The sequence below is a fragment of the Sinocyclocheilus grahami genome, unplaced genomic scaffold (assembly GCF_001515645.1).
Source record: "Sinocyclocheilus grahami isolate Dianchi unplaced genomic scaffold, SAMN03320097.WGS_v1.1 scaffold56.1, whole genome shotgun sequence".
In the NCBI taxonomy this organism is placed as follows: domain Eukaryota; kingdom Metazoa; phylum Chordata; class Actinopteri; order Cypriniformes; family Cyprinidae; genus Sinocyclocheilus; species Sinocyclocheilus grahami.
Window position 1 is genome coordinate 655,773 of NW_015505235.1, and position 21,418 is coordinate 677,190.

Sequence of the window (21,418 nt, forward strand, 5' to 3'; positions counted from 1 at the left end):
TAGATAGATAGATAGATAGATAGATAGATAGATAGATAGATAGATAGATAGATAGATAGGATTATGGGAAATGTGTTGTGGGAGTGAGATTGTCTGAGGGGTGTGAATGTGGAGAGAGAGAGACGGAGGGCTGCAGTGCTCCAGCTTTGTCTTTGTGAAGAAAGAGAATCTCCTGGGTGATTTTCACAGTCTCTCTCTGTGTGTGTGTGTGTGTGTGTGTGTGCGCGTGTGTGTGGGGCATTGGCATTGAGTGATATTCTTCAGTGTCTTCAGATAATAAGAGGACTAGGATGAAAACCATCAGTATGGCATGTCATAATCACGAAAATACACATTTATTGGGTAAAATATTTAATTTGTATTCAGGTCGAACTGCATTTTATTGGTTCTTTTTGGCATTGAATGAATTATAAGTAAATTGGAAGTATGATTTGAAATTTGTGTGTGTGTGTGTGTGTGCGTGCGTGCGTGTGTGGGTGGGTCTTATGCAAGTCAGTACTTGAACTTTACTTGAAACAATTCTTTTGGAATGTTTGGAAACGTCATCAAACAAAGCTGACATCATACATAAGAAATAAAAACATAATAGCTATGGTTTAAATATATTTAAATATTATATATATATATATATATATACATATTCACTTGAAACAATAAACTCATTTAGAATGTTTGGCCACATCAAACAAAGATTAGGAGGAGTATGATGACATAATACTCATGAAAACAAATATAAATATGATTTAAATTGTATTTAAATATAATTAATATATAAATAAGACATCCAAGTGTATTTATATAACTATTATGCATTTAAGTTCATTTAAATATTAAGTCAAAATGCTTGAAAGTGACTCATTTAGTGATAAATAACTATTGTGATGTTTTATATGAAAATAAATATGATCATTTATATTATTATGTATGTGTTTTTTTAACTGGTTTATAAGCCATTGGCACATATCCGCCTCAAACTTGTCTAGAAATGCTACTGAGGTAAATTAAGTGTAAACGTTGGTCACTTTTCACCATGTTTATTTCATCCTAAATTAGTGTAATATAGAGGTGAATCACAATGACTCAGGGCTAAATCTCTCCAGTCTGCTTCCTGTCATGTGATACATGAATATACAACTGTTCCTCATGCCGTTAACATCTAATACTCCCTATAATCGAGTGCATACTGCCCAGTGTTATGTTAGTCATATTTATATAAGTTTTTATTCATATTTTTATGTGCTTTTGCTATTTACATTAGTTTTTTAATCTATTTAGCTTATATTAATTTGATCATTATTTGAATTAACCAGCCAGAACTGGACTCGGATCAGCCGAAACATTTAACCTTTCAACCCCGGTGCAGATTACTGACCCGCTGCCATGCTTTTATAATACAGCACAACAACCGTCTATTTAATTTGTGTTTATTCCACATCACAAGGTCTCAATCAAGTCACAATCAAGTTACTGATTTGTGGGATAAATAAAGCGTGATAAGTGTCCTGTGATAAAGGTCCAGTGCATTACTCATTATATCACACCATATTACTGAACTGACTAAATATAGTCTCAGGACGTCTTGAGACACGTCACAGAAATATATTTGTGTCTTCTTTTCAGTGTTATTTTGAACTAATAATAAATAATATTTTCCTAATCCAATGTAAATTTAAAAATGTACTATTACATTTAAAAATATTTTCAGTTTAGTGTCATTGATATTCTATTAAAATTTTTGTTAATATTGGGAATTTTATTTTAGCATTTTAGCAGTGATAAATAATTATTTATAATTTTCATTGTAAAGTTTTAGCAATTTTATTTTTTATTTTTAGTTATTTTAATACTTCAACTTAAAATTATTTTTCATCGATTTTATTTTATTGTAATGCATTACATTTTATTTAATATATTTTTTATTGTATTTTGTATTTTATGTGATTTATTTTTTAATTTTTTTGAACTAATGAAATGTGTTTATGGTTTTAGTTTTCATTTTAACTAATGATAATATCCCTGATCTGTTGACATTAATTAATGCATTGTGAACTACCATGAACAAACAATTAACATTTCTATTTTTATTAAATTTTTTATAAAATGTTTTATTATTATTATTAAACATTAACAAAGATTAATCAAATGAATTTATAATGACACAATAATAAAATATATTGCTGATTGTTAGTTCATATGATCTGTTATCTTTATTATTACATTATGCTAAGCTAGTTTTGACCTAGTTCCTTAAATAACTATCTTAACTTTACAACCTTCACCATATCCTGGAATCATCGCCGCACTATATTGTCCAATAATAAGACATTTGCATGGTTTTCATAGTTCCTCTCAAGGGAAAATTGTATCCCAAAGTTGAATAGAATTAGATGTTTGTTATTAAAATGATTTGAGCAATAGTAACAGTGAGTCTTGATTTAACAAACCCCACTAAATACTTCAAGAGCTCAACCCCAACTCTGATCTCATCCTAGTGTAAAAACACAGAGTTCTCCTTCCAGCAGGACTGACTGACCATGAGGCAGAGCTTGATTCAATTTCCAGCTAATGGAAAACCCCAGTGGCGTCTGTTTGAAAGGCTCCATTGCTCTCCATCCATGCTTCCTCTGAGAGCATAATAAGACTCATTCGGCTCTCTCTCCATTACAGTGACTCTCTCTCACACAATGTAAAAATGGACATTCAGCAAATACTACGGTCATTCTGCATAAAATTATTAACTGGGAATAAATAATAACTAACTGAGCCAAAGCTAAAACTAGAAAAATATATTAAACCTAAATAGTCATATCTATGTAAAAACATAAATATGACAAAAGCGCTTAACAAAATAAAAATAAAAGACACTAAAATTAAACTGAAAATCTAAAAATAAAAGCTAATTTAGAATATTAATAGCATCATAGTATATAAATAATACTTACTCTCAGATCGCACATATAATCTACTTTTTAGGTAAAGAAAGTTTGATATTTGACCTTATCTATCTTAACTATATACTAGAGCGTGGACATCTTAGCATATGCTTTTGGTAAAAATGGCAAAACAAGATATTTCACATTTAAACCTGGATTTCAAGCACTGATGTGAATGTATTACAATTAAATATTACAATTAAAAGTATGTGCTTCACTATTGATTTAGTACATGCTTTGGATTGTGATAGTACATAATACTATTACATAAAACTACAATGGTCCACGAGGAGTGGTAAAAATACTTCGAAAATCCACCTTAAATAGTATTTTTGGGCACTTTTGAATTACTAGAAGCACAAATCTAAATCACAGATTTCTTTGTCAGGTACGGTTTGTGTTTACATGAAAAGTGTTGGCATCTAGCTAAATTCATTGCCTTAAAATGAATTACCATAATATTTCACTTCTAGATTAAAAACGGTTGGCATTGAATTCCTCCCCTTTATTATACAACTGAAAAAATCTTTAATGCAAGGATTTCTGAGAAATGTTAGCCCAAAATAACATGCACAGATGCATACTTTTTAAATGCATGCTATATTAAATGCACTGTTATTTAGGATTGTCTAACCCTAATATTGCACACTATTTACTATGTTTAAGGTACAAATTGTGATGCATCCAAAAGTGTTTCTTGCATGCATTTTATGCATGAATGTATTCCTTAATTAAGCATTTTTTTTCTCTTCCTCAGGCCTTCAGCCAGGCGTACACCACCCAAAGGAAGGTGGCTGAAGACGGGGAGACCAATGAGGAGACGCTGCTGCAGGAGTCGGCCACTAAGGAAGCGTACTACATGGGCCGCCTACTTGAGCAGCAGGCCGAGCTGAAGAGCAGCAGATCACAGGCGTCCTGCACGGAGGCCGAGAACGAAAGACTCAGCACCATCCTACAGGAGCTGAGAGAGGTCAGAAACTCTCTCTTAATAAACAGTGTAAATCCATTATTGGTTTGACATCGCAAATGTATCCCCGTATTCAGGTCTGGTGTTGAAATCTTTCTCTGTTTCCCCCTCTGTGTCTCTCAGAGTAATGAGATGTTGGAGTTGCAGAGAAGCCGCATGAGAGAGGAGATCAGGGAGTATAAGTTTAGAGAGGCCAGATTACTGCAAGACTACACCGAACTGGAGGAGGAGAACATCTCGCTACAGAAACTGGTGTCCACGCTCAAGCAGAACCAGGTAAACACACTCACAGTTACCGCCTTTACACCGACACAGTTCTGGTGAGCAGTCTAGAACCATTACACACATTTCCACTAAAGAAAAAAAGGTCCTAGGCCAGAAAAAATGTCTTTGCACTGGCCTTAGAGCAAAAAAAATAATGTAAGTTGATAATGTCGTCACCAAATACATTTTTCAAAACAACAACAGAAAACTAGCTGATACAAAATTAGATCGCTTCCATTATATGCAACATGCATTCAGTAGACAGACAAAATGTTACTATTTTTGACTTAATTTTCCCCATCCATCTGTAATTCTATTATAAGTATTATTATTAAAATTATAAACATTATGTGTGAATTGATTACTTTATATTGTGTTTATTTTTATATAAATGTATTAAATATAAGTATTAGTATTTTTTACTTTAGTAAAAGTATTTTTTATTTATAAGTACTGTACTTACATATTTTTATATTATATTATACATATATTTAAATTGATATGTAAATAGTTATTATATACATTTGTGAACTATTTATGAAATTATTTATATATATTTTTGTTACATTATATTATACTTATTTTTTAATTCATATTTAAATAGCTTCTGACCAATTGATTACTATAAATGTAATTTTTATATAAATTTATGAACTTATAATTAGAAGTCTTTACATATATTTTAAATTATATTTGTTGATATTCAAATATCTTGTGACTAATTAATTACTATAAAATTAAATACATTTTTATACATATTTATAAACCTTATAAGTATTTATATTTTAATTTTACATTACACATTTTCAAAAACTTCTGACCATTAAGTCACAGATGGCATACATACACTAAATTATATTACTTTAAATGTTAAAATAAATTCTCAAAACTAGGCGTAAAACCTTTATGCATCATATTTGTTTGTGGCAGGTTACATAGAAACAGTCTCGGATATTTCCAGATTCAAAACAAATGGCTATTCTCTGTTCTATCAGGTGGAGTATGAGGGCTTGAAGCATGAAATCAAAGTTCTGGAGGAGGAAGCAGCCCTGCTTAACAGCCAATTAGAAGATGCGCTGCGCCTGAAGGACATCTCTGAGACCCAATTGGAGGAGGCTTTGAATTCTCTGAAAAGCGAGCGAGAACAGAAGTATGCTCTGCGCAAGGAATTAGCACATCATCTAACCGTGTGCGACGGGGGTTTCAGCTCAGGCTGTGCCCACCTGATCGCCCTGACCTCAGCGCCACCTAGTGGCAGTGCCACCCCGACAGCCGCCACATCGCCCAGCAGCGAAGACGGTGGCAAGTGCAACGGGCATCTGCTTCAAGGTGCGGCGGGATCAGTTTTGAGCCGACTGAATGGAGACTTCAGGCCATCGAGTTTGAGGAAGACTGAAATTCTGACCCCTGACCTCTTTAGTGAGCTCAATGGCCCTGAAAACCTGAAACTAAGACAACAGCTTCAGCAGGTCAGTATGAAGGGGTGGGGCCTATGTTATAAACAGCATAAACCTATATAAACATTTCTATCAGCATGCATTCATTTTTACACAGCAAAGCTTTATGTTGCCAGCCCAGAGGTATAATAAATTTACCTCTTTAATATTTCTTTCATATATCCTTTGGTTGTGTTTTCTCTTAATTTCCCTATTTTTAAGCTTTTTAAACTCATCTTTCATGCTTAAGATCCTAAATAGTGACAAACCACTGCTGCATTGGTTTAGGCGTTGTTCTGTTTACAACGGGATGCTGCAGTGTCGTGGGATGAAATATGAGACCACCATACACACTAATGGGCCATGCTACTAGCTTATTTATATCCTTCCTGTCACAAGAGATCACTGTTCCTACAGTGCAAGTTCATTTGAGTCATATACATAGTGAAGGGGTGGGGCCTATGTTAGCCACACCCTTATAATGAATATATAAACAGCATAAACCTATATAAACATTTCTATCAACATGCATTCATTTTTACACAGCAAAGCTTTATGTTGCCAGCCCAGAGGTATAATAAATTTACCTCTTTAATATTTCTTTCATATATCCTTTGGTTGTTTTCTCTTAATTTCCCTATTTTTAAGCTTTTTAAACTCATCTTTCATGCTTAAGATCCTAAATAGTGACAAACCACTGCTGCATTGGTTTAGGCGTTGTTCTGTTTACAACGGGATGCTGCAGTGTCGTGGGATGAAATATGAGACCACCATACACACTAATGGGCCATGCTACTAGCTTATTTATATCCTTCCTGTCACAAGAGATCACTGTTCCTACAGTGCAAGTTCATTTGAGTCATATACATACATATGAACTTTGCATCTATGTGTTAACATTGATCATGCATTAACTGTGCAAAATGCACAGACCATGTCTGACTCACTTGTAAATTCATTTAGAAGAAACATATGAGACAGAGTTGATTAAATTAAGCATATCTCCATTAAGTCTCCTGAGCATTAAAATGCTCCGTTACATGCATTAGATTAAGTCAGGACACTACAGGCAAAACCATTTGACTATTTCGTCTTATTTTTCAGACTAGTGCAAGAAAACATCCAAAATACACATTTAAGTGTTTCTTTTATTGCACTTTAACTATTTGCATTTGTAGATTTCAATTACAACGTATATCTTTAAAAGCCATTTTTCATGCACTGAGCCAGAAATCTATATAAATGCAATATGTATAGAAAGAGAGAGAGTGATAAGAGACAGAGAAGTCCTATGTAAAAAACATTAACTGTAATATGTCAACAAAATGAAACAAGAATTTTGAACCTGGCTTCATCCAATGTTCAGATTTCTATTCTGAAAAGGTATGCAAATTAGTGCATATTTAATTGCATGATTGCATACTTTGCATATTTCAGAAAACTTGTAATACAAAACTGTACTGTCTTACTGTACTGTGATTAATCAGCTGAGGAAAGTATGGCGATATCTATTAGTTAAATAAGACCTTGTTGGTTGACCTGCCTCACCAGATAGATTTCACTGATGTTTTTCATGGCTATGATGGTTCATCATCTAGACCAGCATCAGGACTAACCAGTATACACCATATAAAGTAATTAGTTGACTTGTTTATTTGCCGTAGGTGGAACGTGAAAAAGCGTCTTTGCTCAACAGCTTGCAGGAATCACAGGCTTTGCTCCGTCACACACAGGGGGCGCTGACGGAGCAGCACGAGAAGGCCAGTCGCTTGGGCGAGCGTTTCCGAAAACTCCGCCACCAGCGCAGCAGCAAGGAAACCAAGGGGGAAGAGGAGGACGAAGAAGAGGAGACAACATACGTCCCTAGCGGCCAGGAAGGGCCGAGTCTGGAATTGCTGCAATGTAAATACAGGGTGGCTGTGACGGAGGTGATCGGACTGAAGGCGGAGCTTAAGGAGGTGAAGGATAGATATAATGAGTGCGTGGAGGCAAGAGCACGGGCGGAGGAGCAGGGCAAGGCGCAGCTGCAAGCATTGGAGATGCAAGTGGTGCAGCTGGAGCGCAGCTGCAGGGAAAGCCGGGAGATGGCGGTGAATCTAGAACGCAAGCTGCGGGCAGCCAATAACGCAGGCTTGGAGACGCAGGGAATCCTGGGAACTGCCCAAGAAGAGCTGGCGACATTCAGTGAGGAGTTAGCGCAACTTTACCACCACGTCTGCCTGTGCAACAATGAGACACCAAACCGCGTTACGCTAGAATACTACCGGCAGGGCCGAACGCCAACGCGCATTTCCACCCCTGGCCACAAGGGGCAGGACGATCACCGTGTGCTGTTGACCCCACGTCTCGCACGTCGTTTGGCGGCGATTAACGCCGCAACGTCTGCCGAGTCTCGTAGCCCGTCGGACTCACCATCCAAAGAACCTCTCACTGCTGAGCAGAGCCCAGTCCGTACGCCACTGGGTTCACCCGTCGTTAGTGCCTCTTCCTCGTCTTCATCATCATCCCCAGCACCCGAGTCGGCCACGGGGTCCGACCTCCGCCGTGAACCCACCAACATCCACCACCTCAACGCCATCATCCGCGACCAGATCAAGCACTTGCAGAAGGCGGTGGACCGCTCGCTCCAGCTGTCCCGCCAGAGAGCGGCCGCTAGTGAACTCGCCCCGCTGATGGACAAGGACAAGGAGGCCTGCATGGAGGAGATTCTCAAGCTCAAGTCCCTCCTGAGCACAAAAAGGGAGCAGATCGCAACCTTGCGCCTTGTGCTCAAAGCCAACAAGCAGGTAGGCTAATCAGCTCTATTTATTACCCTGCATCCTATTGATTGCCATGAGGCCTGTGAGTACTGAACCATGGGAGTCCTTACATTGACTTCTCATTAATGTTACTCTGTAGCTTCTACATTTCTTGGTAGAACTGTTACTTTTCCACATTTTGCACCTACAGTAGTCTTGAGTACCCAGATTGTTAACCATTGGCATTAAGTCTTGGTCCACTTTGCCACTTACTCTTGACTTCTCATTTCTTGGTAAAACTTACATTTTCACATGAGTTGCCATCCTTCGCCTACAATAGTTGTAAAAATTGTAAAACTGTTACATTTCCATATAGGTCGCTATCTTTCGCCTACAATAGTCTTGCGTACCAAGATTTTAAACTATCAGCATCAAGTCTGGTCCACTTTGCAACTTATTCCGATGTCTCATTAATGTTGCTCTATAGCTTCTATATTTTCTTGGTAAAACTTAAGTTTCCACTTGAATTGCTATCTTTCGCTTACAGTAGTCTTGCGATCCAAGATTTTCAACTATCAGCATTAAGTCTGATCCACTCCAGCTACCTTAATCTGATGTCTCATTAGCATTGCTCTGTAGCTTCTGCGTTACTTTTTCGCACAAGTTGCTATCTTTCACCTACAGTAGTCTTGCATACAAAGATTTTTTATACTATCGGTATAAAGTCTAATCCACTTTGCTATTTATTCTAGCCAAGAAATGTCCACATAAACAAGGACAGACAGTCTGATCAGACTGTTAAATTACTAACCATAATTTGTTTTTATACCCCTTTTTTTACACCTCTGCAAGTTTTGGGCTGATATAAGGTGTGAACACCCCAAATGATCTCAGTCCACCCTAAAAGGACCCACAAATGAACCAGACTCAACCACCTCACTATTTGTGGTTTGATTCATTCATGCAATGTTGCCTTTTAAGTCCACTTACATTGTGAACACAAGTGTCTTAAACCAAACAGAGTAAAAGTCAAAGATCTGATCTAATATGGCAAACATTGGCAAATATAGCATTTAGTTCTTTTTAAAAGCTCCAGCACCTTGTTAACATGGCATTTCAGGCGGAGCGGTGCACCCAGACGGAGGCGTTTGATCTATAGCCAGTAAAATGAAATGTTGATGAAAAGGGACCATTATGTCCGACACATCATTTCTTTCTCTTTGTTGGCCACTGTGTGATATAAAGCATGTTGTATGACCCTTCCAGGCCAGAGATGATTAATGGACATTGCGATTTATAGATCCCACACCAGAGAGAAAGCGCTGTACTCTATGGGCCGCAAAGTAATTACTACATCCATTATTATGTGCAAACAGACACAAGAGGAGTACTTAGTTACTGCTACGACAAGCATTCAGTTGAATGAACAGTTCACTGAATGAAATTAGATCATGAATTCAATAAGGTATTCTTAAAGTAGGCCTTTAAACCAGAGCAATTATTTGGTAAATATATCCCATATATCAAAACGAATATGATGTTGAGCAGGGCTGCTATTATAATCCATGTGTAACCATGTGTTTTTGATTTAGAAAAATCAAATTGCATTCTTTTTAGAAAACGCCTTCAATGTTCGTAATGAATCAGTGCTTTCTTATGTGGTCTATATTATATCAGCAGTGCTTAATTAACTTATTGTTGGCAGAACTAGTTGTTTGTTGGTTGTAATGCTCACAGACGGCTGAGGGGGCTCTGGCCAACCTGAAGAGTAAATACGAGAACGAGAAGACAATGGTGACTGAGACCATGATGAAGCTGAGGAACGAGCTAAAGGCCTTGAAAGAGGACGCGGCCACCTTCTCTTCCCTCAGAGCCATGTTCGCCACACGGTGAGAAATACGCAACGTAACGCTATACTCAAAATTCATTTGTTTGCAGAGCATTTCAATGAACCATACAAACGAACCAATACTCCAAAATAAATCATTATTTACACAGAAGCACATTTTAGGAGAGAGTGTACAATCCAAAGTGACAAAAATTGTATTTTGTTGCACTACACAACTACTCGTTGGGAAAAGTAGCTTGGTACAGGAAGAGTATTTAGTATTTTCCAGTTGTCATACTGCGAAGATTCTGTTTAAGATAGTTACTTCTCCAACATTGCTTTACAATGTCCACTGGTGCAGGATGCTGACAGCATCATATACGAGCTTTGAGACCGCAGCCGAAGCAATATCTGACAAGATGAGCATTTTTTTCCATCTGTGATTTGGATTATTTTTGCTGTTCAGGGCAAAATCAAGTGGACAGATGACTGAATAATGAGCCAACTAGAGCTTTCACAGCACATCAGAGTGAATGTTTACTAATTAGGGATGTGTGATGCAGAAAAATGTAATTGCTAATTTTAGATTTTCTTATTATTATTATTATTACTACTACTACTACTATATAAAAAAGAAACAATACAAAAAATATTCCTATTATAATATTTCACTGTAAAATAAAAAAAATAACAAATTTAATAAAAAAATAATAATTATTATTATTTTATGTTGAACTATCTAGTTTTTATTTTAAAACCACAGAAAGCCCTTTAAAGCTTTTCTTTTGTTGTCAACATGCAGGCAGTTTATAAGCACTTCTAATTACAACTTTGGAAAGATGGTTGTCACATATTGAATTCCCAAATGCACATTATATGTGACATTTACTAAGACACTGAAAACACCAGATTATAAGTATTTATTTAAATAATCAGTTTTGTTTCGGTTAATTGTGCAGCCCAAATACTAATTTCTCCTTTCTCTCTGATCAGGTGTGATGAGTATGTGTCTCAGCTAGACGAGATGCAGAGACAACTTGCGGCGGCGGAGGACGAGAAAAAGACGCTAAACTCTCTCCTCCGCATGGCCATCCAGCAAAAACTCGCCCTCACGCAGAAACTGGAAGACCTGGAGTTCGACCAAGAGCAGTCGCACCGGCCCCGCGTGGGAAAAACGTCCCGGCTGAGGAGAAGCACACCCAAAGTAAGTAGAACGCCAGTCCCGCCCCTTCCCGACACCCCTTTGACAATTACCGAGGTCCTTACGGCAGCAGCCGCCATCACCTCGCCCCCCACACCCACCCAGCTATCCGCCCCCAACAGCCCACCCTCCCTGGAGGCCCCTTCGTCTCCCGCATCGTCTTCCTCATCCTCCTGGACGCCCCCAACCATGCCGTACCGCCATTGGACGATGGGCGTCCGGGCGTACGTCGTCGAACCACACACTTACACCAACCTCCTGGCCCGTCGCTATGCAAGTGAGTCGCACTATTCCCCAGGCTCCACCCCTTCCTCGCCCTACCGCTCACCCCTATTGGCCAGTCGCCGCTCCATGTGGAGCTCGTCCCAATCCCGCCCCCTTCCCAGCCACTTCCAGCGCTCTACGTCCCGCTACACGCCCCCTTCATCCACCTACAGCCCTTTGTATCCCAGAAACTACGGCTCCCAGCATCCCCGCTACTGACGGGTGCCGCAGAGAGGAGGACACACACTGGTTTCTGTGTTTGAATGTTTTGGGAAGTGTTTTGGTTTTTTTTTTTTTTTACTCAGGGATTTAATGGAGCACAAGTGGCCCGGCCTTCTTCAAAAGAGACTGTTGATCAGTTCTCAGGACACTGTGTTCTCTGTCCCGATCTGAGCGCACGGACTGTTCAATTACACAAATGAGGGACTTTAAAACAGATTCAACAAGCTGTAATGTTAACCGAATCGGATTTGGTCATGAGTTGTTGGTGTGTATGAGAGTGAATGTGTGATTGTCACATGACTTGAACACTGATAGTCAATTAAGTGGTTGATTTGTAACAACAAGATTTTATATGAAATGCTGATTGCAGTATGAGTATCTGAGAAAGTTGGCTATATTTGGAATAGAATACAAATGTAGTATATAATGCACATTGCATACTGTTTTTAAATAATACACTGATAAAAAATTACTTTACTGACAGTTTACTCACCCTCAGGCCACCCTCTTCATCAGATTTGGAGAAATGTAGCATTCCATCACTTTCTCACCAATGGATCCTCTGCAGTGAATGGGTGCCGTAAGAATAACAGCTGATAAAAACCCCTCCACACCACTCCAGTCCATCAATTAAAAAGCTGCATGTTTGTAAGAAACAAATCCATCATTAAGGCATTTTAAACTCTAAACCATCACTTATGGCCAAAATGCAAGTCCATAATCCATAATAGCATACCCAATTTTCATTTTTGGTCGAACTATTCCTTTAAAATCCTATGAAATTAGTCAATAAAGTGGGAAAATGCAGTAGGACATCAACTTTTTTGTTACATACTGTGTACTGCATGCATACTGCAGTATGCTATTCCAAGCATAGCCAAAGTCACAGTGCCATCCAGTGGATAAACAGCGTAAATGTGGCCCATCCCATGTAATGGTGAGTGTGCAAAAATGGTTGAGTCACGTTTATAGAAATATAAGACACCATTTTAATTTGCAGTTAAGATCAGATTGGGTCAGATGTGAACTCATCAATGTTTTGAGTGCTTACAGGAACAGTGACGCTGCATTGAATGTATGTTAACGATGAAGTGATGCTATTGTCTAGATGACTAAATTCTCAGGGAATATCATTCATTGTCAGCTGTCTAAAGGTGGCAAATAACATTGCAACGTTTTTTTTTTTTACAGCACATATGATCTGCAGCAGTGATTTACAGTATAACAGATGCAGTGCTCATGTCCTGTCTAGTCAGTGTTCTTCCGTTTGTTGCCATTTTATCAGTTGCATTGATGTTGTTGTTTTTCCCCTTACACATTCACATTTTGGCAAGACACCATACTCCAAAGCTCACAGCCAAATAACAAGCTGCCAAATAGAGCAGAAAGCGTCACTTAGAAAGGGACGTGCATGGGCCCAGACTTCTGTTAAATGTCTTTTCTGTCCAAAAATTGCTGTATTTCATGAGAGGTGCCTGTGTCCTCCCATTAAACGTCTTGTGTGACACTGACAGGCCGCACACTTGACTGGCCTTCTAGAGCCATATCAGACCCACACCAACCTACACCACATCACACACAGTGCTTGAAGCATTTGACAGGTATCAAACCCTCAACCCGAGCCTGCCATGATTTCCCTGCATGACATTTTTTAACTGCTGGTTTTTGCTGAATACATTTTCGAATATTTATTTTTTAATAAATGGGTCCTTCTGCAATTGCTGTGATTTTTTCCTATATAAAACAAAATGTTTTTTTTAAATAATATTTCATTCTAGTATAAAATATAAATAATTATATATAATAAATAAAAATATATTTATAATATACATTTGTATACTAGAATTATATATATACTATATATATATATCGTTAAAATATATGAAATACATTCTAATTATATACAGTATACTGTAATTACAATTTATTTCATATTTTAACAGTTAGCTATTTTACTATTGGATTTGTTTCTTGAGTTTCAGTAAATCATGAGTAAAAAAAAAAACTTTTCATGGAAACGTCACCGCTATTATAGAAAGATTCAATTCTGATCCCAATTCAGTGTTTAATTCATTATTGCTCCACAGGCCTCAGTATTGCATGAAATTGAAGTGATATTTTTAGTTTAGCGCTCTGTTTGTGACTTGTAGATCTAATATTACAACTATAATTAGGTGGCGATCTTTAAAAAGTATTAAAGAGGATCTTTTCTCTATTCTTGCTGTTTTATGCTGGTTTCCTGCACTCAAGTCAAATCTGGGACTGATAAACGGGTGAAACTGATTCAGTTTGTTTTGGTTCATCCAGAGGGCTTCGTGTAATTATCTGTGACCAGATAAAGCAGTTTTAGGGGTGTTGTTTTCAAATCAGGACAGAAACCATGTGAGACCTCCTCTCTGTCGCACCTGCACACCTGAGGCCTGAAGCACACAAACACGTTTGCACGATCACATGATCATGACATCACTGCTCCAAAATCTGAATCCCAGTGTGTCGCCATCTCATTCAGTCCGACGGCCAATTTTAGGGAACCCTGTCAAATGCTTCTTGCTTCCCGCATCACTTTCTCTTTGATTTTCTCTCATTCATGTCGCGCTGCGACGTCTGCACTAGCTGGAGTCGTAGATGAATGTGTTTTCTACTGTGTGTTACTGTAAACAGACACTTTGTGCAAATGCAAAACACTTTTTGAGGGCAGACTGTTATTCATGTCCCTGTCTGCTGTCATATGCATGTGTATACAGTACACGGCCTACAGCAAAACACTGTATATGTCTGTTGTGAACTGGACTGTAATGTTGTATATTCTTCATATATACTGTAAATAACAGGTATAAATGCGTCTGGCGTCTGCTTCCTCACTGTTTTTATTAATTGTCAAAGCATCAAGCAACATTCAATTTGAATGTTTTAAAAGAATCTACTGGAAAATGCACCTGGGAACAAGGTAGCTAGTTTCTAGCTGTTCCAAACTAGTTTAAATGGTTGACAAGGAAGCATACCAGCTCATTGGGACCTGTCTGGGCTAGTAGACCATTTTGGATCAGCAATAAACCAGCTATCTCAGAAACCGGTTTGACATTGATGCTAAAGCTATAATGTCACAATAGTTAGTAAATAGGTAAGTAAAAGCTGTGTCCCAATCTCGTGAATTAGAATATTCGAATAAAAACATTCCTATTTCAAATAAATGCTGTTAGTTTGAACTTTCTATTCATCAAAGAATCCTGTAAATAAGATATATGTTGGTATCCACAAAAATATTAAGCAGCACAATTGTTTTCAACATTAATATTAATAAATGTTTCTTGAGCAGCAAGTCAGCATATTAGAATGATTTCTGAAGGATCATGTGACACTGAAGACTGGAGTAATGACGCTGAAGATTCAGGTTTGACCACAGGAATAAATTACATTTGAACATATATTATTAAACCATAATAATGTTTCACAATATTACTGTTTCTACTGTATTTTTAATCAAATAAATGCAGCCTTGGACAGCAGACTTTTTTTCATAACATTTAAAAACAATGTTACCAAACTTCTGAAAAGTAGTGAATATTATAGAGACTAAAATTGGGTAATATGATCATATTTTCTTGACCTGGTAAGGACTCTAGCCGCTCAGTAGTGAATATTATAGAGACTAAAACTGGGTAATATGATCATATTTTCTTGACCTGGTAAGGACTCTAGCCGCTGCATTTTGGACTACCTGTAGCTTTGTGGTATTATTGTCTATGCTGCTCTTGTCTCACTGCTCTATTCTGCCCCCTAGCTGTGTGAGAACTAATCTGTCAGTCTCTTCTAGATAGTCAGCAGCCTCCTCCTGCCTCAGTGCCACAGCGCTACCAAGAACTAAACATACCGGACCCTGTTAACCTACAGGTAACCAAGTATGGAGTTGCTTTCTGTTCAGTATAACCTATGTTTATACACTACTGTTCAAAAGTTTGGAGTCAATAATTTAGTTTTTTATTTATTAATTTTTTAAGAAAGAAAGAAATGAATATGTTTCTTCAGCAAGAATGCATTAAATTGATCAAAAGATTGAGAGAGAAAAACTTGAGCAGCAAATCAGCATATTCAAATGATTTCTGAAGGATTATGTGACACTGAAGACTGGAGTATTGATGCTGAATATTCAGCTTTGCATCACAGAAATAAATTGCATTTTTAAATATATTCAAGTAGAAAACAGTTATTTGAAATTGTAAAAATATTTCACAATTATTACTGTATTTTTGGTTAAATATATGCAGCCTTGGTGACCAGAAGAGACGTCTTTCAAAAACATCTTTTGAACAGTAGTGCATATGTACATTTTAAATGATTGATTAAGTGCATTATGCATTGTATTTCATAAAATACTTTTAGCTGTATATATGATCTTTTCTCTTTATCTTAAAAATGGCCTTTCCTCCAATCTATGTTTATCTCAGTTTGTTTTGCAGTAGGTTACATCAGTTATGATCTGTGTGTCCGGCAGCAGATGGACTGTAATGGCGATTCTCCCGGATTCAACAACATCAGGAGTCCTCTGAATACTTTTCCCTCTTAACTGCCCAGGTCTCTGGACCCTGAAGCTTTTCTCCTCGATTCCTGCCTCCCCTAGCGTAGATCTAAGGCACCGCTTGGAGCTTAAACACCACAGGAGTGCCTCACGCCCGCCACCTTACCGCACCGTGAGCCGAGTTCACTGGACACACTACGGTGATGGCAGAGAGACACAAACCAAAGTAAAACACAGGCCCTGAATTCCTAGCTGATCACATGATGCTCTGACATCATGGTCATGTGATCTCTTGTACGTTTGTATCCTTGTCCAGCTGCTTTTTGCCTATGACACTTTTTACACGCTAACTTGAAAGTGTTCATGTTTCACAGTTTTGTCAGCTGAATGTGATGATGTACAATCACTGATGGATGGTACAGAATGTGGACTCTTGAATATTAAGGGAACTGAGGAGGGAGAAGTTTAAAAAAAAAAAATCTACCTTATGAATACTGATACTAGTACTATTATGATTGAATAATCACTGGAATGATAGAGTAGTTAACGGTAAGTTAAATTAAACCCTTACAGACCAAATATGAATGATCAAGGTTAAAAACAAGTTAAGATCTATAAACAACATCATGCTGCCACTTACTTAGTATAGAGAATAATTTAGGCTATATATGTATGTATGTATGTGTGTGTGTATATACAGTATATATATGTGTGTGTGTGTTATATGTACATATACATATAACACACACACACACACACACACTGATCTTGATAAACATTTTAAAGTAAACGTTCTATTAAAATTTACATTAAAATATGAACTAATCTAATACAATTTTACATTAATATTTAATTAATACAATTTTAGTTTAGAATATGTCATTTTGTAATATTTTTAAATGATTATAATTATTATCTCTAATTTAAAACTAAATATAAATATTTTAAAAATATTATTTAAAAATATATTTGAAATAAAACTTATTTAAAAATAATATGTATTATTTTTCATATTTCTATTTAGCTTTAAATGTATATTTATTATTATTTAATACATTTTTTTTACTTCAATTTGAATTTGGTTTATTAGTTACAAATTTAGTTTCCAAGGAAACATTTTTAGTAACTATTTTTGGTTGTTTTTATTAACTGAAGTATGAGTTGAAGCTATTTTCTGTAATAATCAACAGCATGTAATATGTCGCTGATAGAGTTTAACTAGTATTTAAACGAGAACATTCAGGTTAAACTTACCAAAGCCTATAAAATCCCCTGAAACTGAGGGAAGAACATTACTGAAGACTGGACTTTGGAAGATGCAGTAAGGTTATGTATCCTATTTTAAGCCTTACTCTTCGAAAACATATTCATTCAATGCCATAAACTGCCTCTCTGTACATTTGTTTCAGATTATCACAGTCCATCCGATGGGAATGTTGCATGCGTGATTTTGTGATATCATGAGATATCATCACTGTTTAATCGTCTCTATTTGCACTGCTGTTGAAGTGTGTATAACCATGGTCTTCTGCAACCCAGCAGCCATTTGAGCTGTAAGCACAAGCACACACACATACACACGCACACACACACACACACAGACAGACACACCCACACACACACACAGACACACACAGACACACACACACACACACACACACACACACACACACCCCCACACAGACAGACACACACACACAGACAGACACCCACACACACACACACAGACACGCGCACACACACACACACAGACATGCACACACACACACACGCACACACAAAACCAGAGCATTCCAGCACTGTCAGTTTTCAGTATGACTGTTAACCAAGACTAATGCTGCATATGGATCACTAAAATGTCTTAACCTGCTGTTTCACTCACACTGGATCTCCTGACCGATTGTCCAAAGCTCTGGACAATCCCATCATGCACATTCGGACACTCAAACTTCCAACTTTATCAACTATGAAGCCATCTAAAGTATTAACCATGTGGTGTATTGTTTTTCATTTCATTTAAAATAATTGATATGCATTTTTGACCATTCATGTATGACTCAGTAGTATTAGTCTCATGTATTTAACAAATTAAATAATAATAATAAATAAATAAAAGACAAAACACACACAAAAAAAATATTTATGATGAATAAGTAGCTGATTAGTGTCTTCCTGGCAAACAGCAATACAGCTTTACTGCATTTATCTATTACTAGATGATATTCTATGATGTAACATTTTCCTGTTTAATGAATATAAAAATAAATTGATTTAATAAAACTCTAGAAAAGTCTCTAGAAGGTGCTGTATTACAAATCACGTTCAAGCTAAAATAAATCGCAAAAACGGCCAAATATATGTTGTAAGATCTCCTCTTAATTTTAGGGAGGAATCATAATGTGCACTCAGTCATTAATTTGATGCTTAAATGAAAACATATTCAGAGGGACATAACATCAGGTGAGTATTGATGGGAAGTCTGATTCATTAAAGGGGTCATATGATGCTTTTTTAAAGATCATTATTTTGTGTATTTGGTGTAACAGAATATGTTGACATGCTTTAATGTTCAAAAAACACATTATTTTTCAAATACTGTACATTATTGTAGGTCCTCTATGCCCCGCCTCTCTCAAACGCTTCGTTTTCTACAAAGTCCCTCCTTCCGACACGCGCAGTCTGCTCTGATTGGCCAGCTGACCCAGTGCATTGTGATTGGCCGAACACCGCAAGCACTCGTCGGAAATGTAACGCCCCTACCATAATCGAGAGATTCATATTTCAAAATAAATGTAAAGACAGAGCCTGAAAGGGGAACAGAGACAGTGATGACAGTGTGTCGGAAATGTAACATCCCTTACCATAATCGCTAGCTTCATCTTTCAAAATAAATGTAAAGACAGGGGTCGTGTGACAGACACAGTGATGAAGCTGGTATATGTTTGCAGTACACAAGCCACGGTTAAGACAGCTGACTCCACTGTGATGTGACACCCCCCCCTCTTTCTCTCTCTCTCTCGCGCGTGCGCTCTCTCTTTCTCTTTCTCTCCCTCTCCCTCTCTCTCTCTCTATCTCTCTCTCGCTCGCGCACACACACATCTTTGGTTTTGAGACTTTAGTCTTTGCAACTTCAGGGATCTTATCTATGCACAATCAGCTTGTAACACTCCAAAGAGAAAGGAAAACTTGAAATGGCATCAGATGACCCCTTTAATGAAATACAACCTTGCATACATTACACATAGTGTATCAACAATACATCCAATGTCATCTGAACATATGGAAGAGAAGAGAAGGAAAAAAAAGCTTTTTTATGACCATAAAGAAAGGCAGGAACAGAACAAATAAAGATAAGACCAAACCCACCAAAACAAGTATTAATCACGGTACATGAAAGATCTCATTATATCTCTTCAAAAAAGAAATACATTTTTTGTTATTAATTACTCTTAGTGGTGTAATTAAATGTTCTACTTCACATAAGAAATCTATAAAAGTAGGTATTTCTTAAGAAACCTTTGTTTGTTAAAATAGAATTTTGCCACAAGGATAAGAAAGTTTACAGCAGATATTAAAGATTTGTTTTGGTTTTCAAAAAAGCTAAGCCTTAAGAGCAACTGGAATTTGTAACGGCCGCTGCAGTGACGCGATGACTTTACTAATCGGTGATTGGCTGTTTATTTGAGAAGGCGGGAGATATATCAGTGGGCGGGACTTATTCATAAGTAATATGAATACACCCTTTTTTTTTTTTTACTTAGGCTATACAAAACATATATATGTATATAAATTATATATATTCAGTTTTTTTTTCAGTGAATACATATTCACACTATTCTTTGTATTATATCACCTTTGCGTCAAAAACAAAAAAAACAGTTAACGCTAATGCAAGGGTGTTTCTAATGCAGCGTCTCTATGGGAGGGACGGTACATTGACATCGCTCTCTCTTCTGGCCGCCGTTATCAGTCGCTCTCAATTTCTTCCTTTCATTGAAAGTCATTAAAACACTATCGTGGAGTTTTTCTTTTGCTATTTGAGCAAATGGGAATGCAAAACATATTTGTGGTGCTCTCCCATTGACGACTTGTGTTATATAAATGAGGAAAATATGTTGTATTATTTTTCATATTTATATATTATTGTATACATAAATACAGATGTTTATAATTGATATTTTATGTATGTAATGCAGGGATATTATAGTTAACTAAAAATTTTTAATTATAAACAAAACACGTTTTTTGTTACCTGAAGTACATATTAAATATAGCATATAATATAATATAAATAAACTTATTTTATTTCAGTTAGTTGCCAATGAAACGTTTATCATTTTCATTTAGTTTAACTTGTAAAATAAATAAAACTGAAAAAAACTGTATAGACATAAAAAAGCTAATAAAAATGCCTAATTTGTAAGTCGCTTTGGCTAAAAGCGTCTGCTAAATGACTAAATGTAAATGACAAAAACACATTTCGAAAACAAATAAAATTTTAAATGGAAATGGGAAAATATAGGCTAATAAAAATAATTCATAAATAATAACTTTAAAGGGGTGTATCATATGATGCGATTTACATTTCTCCTTTCTCTTTGGAGTGTTACAAGCTCTTGGTGCATAAAGAAGATCTGTAAAGTTGCAAAGACTACAGTCTCAAATCCAAAGAGATATTCTTTATGAAAGTTAAGAGTCAACCACACCTACCTAAAACAGCTCGTTCTAACACGCCCCCACATGTCTACATCACAATGTGGGAAGATTTGCATAAAGCCGCCCAAATGTTCACGCAAAGAAAGAAGGCGTAACTTTTATTCTCGCTGTAGTGTTGTTGTTGCTGCCGTCATGTCGTGAAGGTGCTGTGTGTTTCGTTGTGAAAGCGAAACTACTTTGTTTGGCCTTCCAAAAATGGACACAACTAGAAATCAGTGGTTAAGTTGTATTTACAACACTGTTCCAGAACACTTCAACCCAAATATTCAGATGTGTGCAGCACATTTTATGGAGGACTGTCTCCTGATCCTGGTAGAGTAGGCTACAATGCCG

At 36.9% G+C, this 21,418-nt stretch overlaps 1 protein-coding gene across 7 annotated transcripts in view; it reads left to right on the forward strand.

Annotated features, from left to right (window-relative positions):
- The window catches only part of LOC107583937 (protein bicaudal D homolog 1-like), a 23,333-nt gene extending 6,309 nt beyond the window's left edge, over positions 1-17,024 (forward strand). Inside the window, exons 2-9 of one of the 7 annotated variants that reach the window (XM_016270294.1) lie at positions 3,691-3,903; positions 4,024-4,176; positions 5,160-5,633; positions 7,265-8,386; positions 10,076-10,227; positions 11,160-11,370; positions 15,658-15,744; positions 16,346-17,024. In XM_016270294.1, coding sequence (XP_016125780.1) covers positions 3,691-3,903; positions 4,024-4,176; positions 5,160-5,633; positions 7,265-8,386; positions 10,076-10,227; positions 11,160-11,370; positions 15,658-15,744; positions 16,346-16,417 — 2,484 coding nt within the window. In that variant the 3' untranslated portion in view covers positions 16,418-17,024. Of the gene's footprint in view, positions 1-3,690; positions 3,904-4,023; positions 4,177-5,159; positions 5,634-7,264; positions 8,387-10,075; positions 10,228-11,159; positions 12,359-15,657; positions 15,745-16,298 lie in introns of those variants that run through there. The other 6 variants (XM_016270295.1, XM_016270296.1, XM_016270297.1 and 3 more) reach the window with 6 other exon arrangements.
- The last annotated feature ends 4,394 nt before the right edge of the window (positions 17,025-21,418 follow it).